The 7496-nt window shown below is 43.8% G+C and overlaps 1 protein-coding gene across 1 annotated transcript in view; it reads left to right on the top strand.

Moving 5' to 3' along the window:
* Window positions 1-999: 999 nt before the first annotated feature.
* Window positions 1000-7496, top strand: part of foxo4 (forkhead box O4) — an 11271-nt gene continuing 4774 nt past the window's right edge. The window contains exons 1-2 of the mRNA XM_015387095.1: window positions 1000-2752; window positions 5081-6577. Of these exons, the coding sequence (XP_015242581.1) occupies window positions 2300-2752; window positions 5081-6547 (1920 nt within the window). The 5' untranslated portion in view covers window positions 1000-2299 and the 3' untranslated portion in view covers window positions 6548-6577. The remainder of the gene's footprint in view (window positions 2753-5080; window positions 6578-7496) is intronic.

Raw genomic sequence — 7496 nt, 5'->3', positions numbered from 1 at the left:
ACAGGATGCTGCCAGGGGTAAGTCAGTGTGATTGCATGACACTGGTGATGGGGATGCCATACAGATTCATGTCAAAAATCCCGAACTATCCCTTCAACCAATCATTGGCCACCCCTGTGGCCACCCCTAGCATTTATTTCCCTCTGAAACAGATGGTGGCAGCAGTAATACTCTCAAGTGGAATATTCAAAACATTTTAATTTTTCATATATTAACAAGTACTTGACAACAAAAACACTGTGGTTAATTATGCACATCAGTATACTAACATTAAAAATGATAAGTACAGAATTCAAGCATAAATAGATTTTGTGTTTTATGGGGTAAAGAGAAAATTATCTGCCTCTGCAAGTCATCTAGGACTCTTCAGTGAAATTATAGATAAACAACTATTTAAATAAAAACGTATTAAATAATCAATTAATGTATATAATATTACTTGTAAATATAAAGTTTTTGCAGAATGATTACTGATAAAAGTAGGTAAGTAATGACAATGGAAAAGATGTTCACCCAAACTCAAACCGAAAAGAATTTTATCCACTATACCTTTTATCTAGACAGCACAGATGTTTGAATATATTCATCTATTTGTTAGAAAAGGCTGTGGGCAGATATATGAATGTTTTGCTTGTTAATTTTCCTGTTGGAACAGTGTGCCTATCTAATTTCAGCCACCCCTCAGTGTACATTAGTTATTGCCTGGCCACCCTTATAAAAAATGTCTGGCTACGCCTCTGGATGAGAACATGACATAAATAATAATTTGGAACTATGAAACAGTATAGTCTATGGCTTTGTGAGCTGTTGTTGTTCTTAAGAGTTTAATTGCGAGTAATCACTTTAAACGGACAAAGTGTTCTCAGTACTCCTTCATAAACTATTACATAACGCAGGTTCATGTTGACTAGGAGCCGCTAAGCCAGCGCTGTCTGACACATGGGGAGGACTCGGTTTCCCAGCATGCCGCTGTGCGCATGCGCAGAGCGCGTTGCCTAACAGTGGTAAACAGACGTCAGAAGGGAGTCTTCGCCTCGAGTCAAAACAAAACAAAGCAAAATAAGTAAAAAAGAGAGCGGAGAAGCGAGTATTTGGATCGCTACGACGGTGGAAAGTTCCTCGAAACTCTTATCGGAAGTAAAACGGCTGCTTGGAGAAGCTTATTTGGGTTTTTTTCGCGGACTTTTTCACGGATTGTAAACTCTGGAGTAGCAGGAGCTTAAGCAGCTAGCGTTACGGCGGCTATCGCTGCTGGTTGGAAAGTGCGGCGAGCGGGGAGCCGACAGACCTGCTGACGAGAGGGCTCCACGGAGTTCCCGGGAACAAACTGGGGGATTCCTTTACAAAGTTCACGAAGCTTACAGCGGATGATCGGGAGCGGTGTGTTTGTGAAGTGTTTGAGCGCCGTGTGAGGCGGCAGGACTGCGGGAGAAACATGGCAGTTGGTGACATGCGTCTGGCCGCGATGTGGCGCATGGAGCGGACCTAAGGCGCAGACCGACTACTCATCCATATTTTCTGTTATAAACTTCTTTTAAAGGATATATTGAAGCACATTCCCATTGTCCTGTGCTGTTTTCACAGCTGTTTGGATGTTTAAATCCCCGAAAGGACACAGAGACAGTGGACAGAGTCTCAGAACTGTTTGTTCATTCTGTCGCTCCTCAGACATTTGTTTCATTTTTACTGCTATTATTTTCTGCTATCTTTAATATTCACTTTGTCTACTTTTTAATCAGTTCTATTTTTATTGATATGTAAACAGACTCCACAAACAATTTTTTAAATTAATTTTTAACGAAAAAAACAGAAATTTGGTACAGAATATTTTCTCGATCAATTATAAATATATATTTTAATTAGAAAAAATATTTTATATCCATACATATATATATATTTGAGTCGTTTACAGTTCAAGCATTTGTATTCATATTTCAGATGAGCCCTAACCGCTGTAGATCCAGATGTTTTGCTGCTCAATGACACTCCTCTGTTTTTGTTTCATTGAAACAAAGAGACTCAGGCAGCCTTCTTCTCTGTTTATAAATCGGAAGGTTTATGATAGTTACTATTAAGGAGATTATTTGTGTTCCCTAATCTCCAATCTGAGGATTAACTGAGGCCATTGGTGTGTCCAGATTACCGTGTCTCCTTTCCAGGCCCCTCTACTGAAGCCCCTTGACTGAGGTACTTGTAATATATTTATTTTGTGGCTTTTCACAAACTTTTTTTGTTGTTCTGATATTTAAAAAGTTTTAACCATAAGGGAACTTTTTCAGTGGAAGTTCCGAGAACCAACATGGAGGACTCTTCCATGCCACCCATCGACCCTGATTTTGAGCCCCAGAGTAGACCCCGCTCCTGCACGTGGCCGCTCCCGAGACCTGACATCTCTGCTGTCAAAGCGGAGGGGGCGGACGGGGCCGAGTCCGCCGCTGGGACCCCGCCCGCAGCCGACGAGGACAAGCCCGAACCGCAGCAAATCACCTCCGAGCCAGAGAAAGCTGCCGCGGCGGCTGCAGCGGAGGAGGGCGGCGCCGTGGTGGGTGTGGGTGGAGCCGGAGCGACGCCCCGCAAAGGATCCTCCCGGCGCAACGCGTGGGGGAACCAGAGCTACGCTGATCTGATAAGCCAGGCCATAGAGAACTCGCCGGAAAAGAGGCTGACCCTGGCTCAGATCTATGACTGGATGGTGAAAACTGTGCCTTACTTCAGAGACAAGGGAGACAGCAACAGCTCTGCTGGATGGAAGGTGAGCCCTGATGTTCACAACAGTAAATCTGTTTCACCTTTTTTTTTGTATCTGTTAAACAAGTCAAAACAGAATCAGCATTACATTAAAAGTAAAAAAAAAAATCTATCTTATCTTAAATCTTGGAAAGATCATAGATTGTATGCTTTTTATAGTTACCCAAGCATCTAAGAGGGGCCCATATGTCAAAATGAATTACATGGTCCCTATGCAATCTTGGAAAGTATTTTTCCATCCATCTTGCAGCCTCTTCATTTAAAGGAGGGCTGCAACTAATGATTTTTTTTGCAAATAGATTCATTTATTTTTTTGAATTTTTTTCTAATTTGGAAGTGGTGGCCTAGTGTGGAGGTCTTCAACAGGGGGTCTGCAACCTCCAGGGAGTCCACGGAGGTACTGCATGGGGTCGCAAAAGTTTTGGTTCATTAGACTTTTTTTTTTTTTTATATTCCCCCCTGCAATTTTTTCCACTAATTAAAATGTTTTTAAATTCACATTAACATGAATTCAACACACTGAAGTAAACAGATAAATGGAGGCAGAAGTTGTCTTTCAGTCATCAATGCACACATTCAGCGACACACAGGAGCTGTTTCAAGCTGGGCACCGTTTCATTCACAACACCTGTTCCATCAACCAGGAATCAGAATCAGAAATGCTTTAATAATCCCAGGACAAAATTACTTTCATTACATTACTCCATTTCTAATAGAGTGACTATAGGACCAGTCTGATATAACACAATTTCATACAATATATATAATTAGGGGGTCCCCGCTCCATCTTACCGTCAGTTTAGGGGTCCTTGGCTTGGAAAACATTAAAGACCCCTGCCCTAGTGGTTAGAGCAGTGCTCTTGTGCTCTGAGAAGGTTGCAAGTACCCGGTTCGATCCCCCCAGCCTGCAATCCGGGTCTCTGAACAAGCCCCTTAACCTCACATTGCTCCCCGGGCGCCGCACAGTGGCAGTCCACTGCTCCCCGAAGGCGACTGGTTAAATTCAGGGATGAATTTCTCAGTTGTGGGATCAATAAAGTTCTATTTTGATCTTTTTTTAAAGTTATATTTCGTTCTAATCGGATAGCAAACATTTTCTTAAAGATTTTATATAAGCCTGGATTTAACAGCAAAGGTAAAGAGCAGCACAATGAAGTTGGGCTAACTTGAAAATGAAGCATACATTGAAGATTTTTATTTTTTTAAAAAGAGTGGAAGTTTTGAATGGTTTCAAAGCACACATCAAAAGCCAAAGCGGCGCTGTAACATGTAGATGGGTCTGATGCTACTTCACTCAGAGGGTGAGAAACCAGACTAGTTTATGCCGTCTACATGGTAAGTTAGTCTGTGAAGAAGCAGGTAGAGCCTAATTTCAGAGTCTGGGCTAACAGAATCAACAGAAACGGCTTAGAACCTTTTTGGATAACTATGGATCTGACATTCAAATTGCTTTAAAAAAAAAAGAGAAATCTTACAGCAGCCAGAAATTTTAAGGATATAAACAGGTTTTTCAGGACATTCAATGGCATCAATAACAACATAACTCCATTGCAGCTGAAATCTTGACTGTTATGGTTACAGAAAGCTCTGTAGCATAATGGGCTGGCCTCCAGTCACACTTATGCTTATTCTAAGTCACTCTGGCTGCTAACCTAGTGCCGCTCTGTATGGCAAGCCACAGAGCCCAAATTAAAAACTACAGAAGTCAAAGTAGTTGAGCAAAAACAGTATTTAATTTGATCTTATTGCTTTATTATGTTTTGTATTAATTCATAATACTATTGTAATACTACAGATTCAGCTCTTTATGGAGTAACGCTCGTTCAGTCTCTGCTGGATCTAAACGCCAGGATTTGTTTTCCCTGATTGCCATGGGAACCTTTTGGAGACATCAACTGGCCATCAGTGTTTTACTTGCATGCCATTAAAAAGACTTTGAAAATTGTAGGAAGAGAAATGGGCTTTGAAATCGTAACTTTTTTTCCCGTTTCTAACTGGTTTAAATGAAATAGCTGTAGTCAAACATCTGCATGAGCTTCACGCTGTTGTTCATGCTGCTGAGTTTTTAATATGCTCCAAAGTTTTCAACATGATTTTTTTTTAGGTTTTTGTTTTTAATATCATGCTTCCCGTCTTCCTACAAAGTTCTACAAAGGTGTATATGGAACAAAAACTAATAATTGCAATGTTGCTTTAGCATTTAGTTGTTTTTTAGTTAGCTCATAATTTCCACAGATATAGCTTTTTCTGATATTGATCCAGATTTTTTATTTTTTATCTGTTTGCCTTTACTTCAGTCTGTATCTGATTTGACTCGTTTCTTCCGCCTCAGAATTCAATCCGCCACAACCTATCACTCCACAACAAGTTTCTGAGGGTGCACAATGAATCTACTGGAAAGAGCTCCTGGTGGATGCTCAACCCGGAAGGAGGAAAGACGGGAAAGGCGCCTCGTCGCCGAGCCGTTTCCATGGATAACAGCAGCAAACTGCTGAAGAGTCGCATGAGAGCCAAACAGACCAAGAAGCAGGCCGGGGCCGCCGGCGCAGGGGGGGATGCTGGCGCCGGTTCGGCAGGTGCAGACAGCCCAAATTCATCACAGCAGTTTCCCAAATGGGGTGTGAACAACAGCAGCCCTTCTTCTCGTGGCAGCCTGGATGATGCCGACATGTGGACCACTTTTCGCCCTCGCACAAGTTCCAACGCCAGCACCCTGAGCGGACGTTTGTCCCCCATCGCACCCGGCCAAGAAGATGATGACACCCTGCCCGACGACAGCCTGCTGGGGAGATACACCTCCAGTAGCTTGACCCCCACACTCACTGAGACAGTCATGGAGGAGCTGGATCTGATCGACAACCTCACCTTAATGACGGGGCAGCAGGGCGCCGCCAGTCCAAGCACAGCGCCACCGGCGCCTCCCACTCCGCTGCCTTCTGCCTCCACCCTGCTGCCACGGGGATCCAGCTTCCCTTCCTTCCATCAGCTGCAGGCTACCAGCATGGCGCAGGCCCCCGCTCACACCGGGGCCCAGGCCTCTGTTTCTCTGTGTGGCCCAACCAGCAAAGAGCCAACCACCTTCAGCAACTCCCTCTTCAACCCCATGTCCAGCTCCAGCTCCCATGGAAGCAGCCATTACAGCAGCCATGTTCCCTCCAGCCTGGAGGCGCTGCTCACCTCTGACTCTCCTCCTCCCAATGACGTTTTGATGACCCAGGTCAGCCCACTTCTGACTAACTCTGGAAGTTTGAGCCAGATGGGTTTGGGTGTGAGACCCAAACCCAACCAGCTACAGCTGAGCAAAGGGCTGGAGCCCAACACTGTGGCACCAATGGCGATGCAGAGCCAGATGCAGCCTCAGCAGCATCATCTCCACCACCAGCAGCAGCAGCAGCAACACCAGCATCACTCTCAGATTGGCCTTGGGATGATCCTCTCTGGAATGTCCCAGGATCCAAACTCACTCTCTGCTCTAAAATCCCACCAGGCCGCAGTTCAGGTCATGAGCTCTCATCACGCTGGGCCAGTCCCCTCAGCCAATCAGAGCATGAGCCTTCCAGGGATGAGTCACTTTGGGGCTCCAACCGGCTTCCCAGCTGCTCAGGATAGGCTACCCACAGACTTGGACATAGACATGTTCACAGAGAACCTGGACTGTGATGTGGACTACATTATTAACAGTGACCTGATGGATGGAGACGCCATTGACTTCAACTTTGACCCCATCCTGCCTGGGGGCCAAGGCTACACGGGGCCGACCACTACGCAAGGCTCAGCTCACAACTGGGTGCCCAGCTAAACCTGTGGCTGAACATGCTAACGTTGCCAGGTACACCGACTCCTCCTCCTCTTGTTTTTCCTCCAAAAAGAGACGCTGGGGGCCTTTTTATTAGGAATAAGACCCATTTTAAAAAAACAAAACAGAAAACTCCTAGCTTATATAGTTTTAAACACTTGTCTTCCCAGGAAAAACATAGTTAAACTTAAAACTAAACATGTACTTTCTAAATCCTTAGAGGGTCAGCGTTTTATATTGCTTATATTAACATCGCTATCAAACAATCTGGTAATCTCTACACGTATTTCTGCATGTGTTCTAGATGTAACTACTTTCTGAACGCATCGTTTCTAATAAAAACAAAACTTCCAGAATCCCTTAAACGATTTTATAGTTGCGTCCGGATACAACTTTTTCCTCTCCGATACAGTGCCGATAATGCAGCTTTGAGCATTACGATATCAGCATCAATCGTGAACACTTTTATTGCATGGAATTATAAAAAAAAAGTTTCTCAAACAGAACAATATTTAACATTATCAGGTATTAGACCAGCTGACCCATTTCTTATTCATCAGTTAGAGAAGCTTTATAGAAAAGCGAAGAGAAGCAAAGTGTTTCTATGGGATTTTAGAGGCAGGCTGATATGTATTCCAACATCAGATCAGAACATCCCTACCATTTTACCATAACACAGCAATTAAAAAAGCTTTAGTGTATTATTGTCTTACATTTAGTTTCCCACTTTTTATTTCCTGCAGATGAAAATCTTTAAAGCATGGCTTACATTTGAGTTTGGCACATCAACGACGGTGCTAAGACCCCCACAGAATGGCTAACAGCAAAAATGTTGCCTTCCAACAGTTTAGAATAAGGCCCCATCCACACAAAGCCGAACCCTGGCCTAAACGCACAAATTTTTCACCAAACCAGCCTCTCATCCACACGAAGCCGGCGTTTCGGGGGTCTG

This window comes from Cyprinodon variegatus, unplaced genomic scaffold (assembly GCF_000732505.1).
Source record: "Cyprinodon variegatus isolate N-32 unplaced genomic scaffold, C_variegatus-1.0 Scaffold385, whole genome shotgun sequence".
NCBI classification, from domain to species: domain Eukaryota; kingdom Metazoa; phylum Chordata; class Actinopteri; order Cyprinodontiformes; family Cyprinodontidae; genus Cyprinodon; species Cyprinodon variegatus.
The sequence above is the reverse complement of the archived record's forward strand: the minus strand, read 5'-3'. Positions and strand labels throughout refer to the sequence as shown.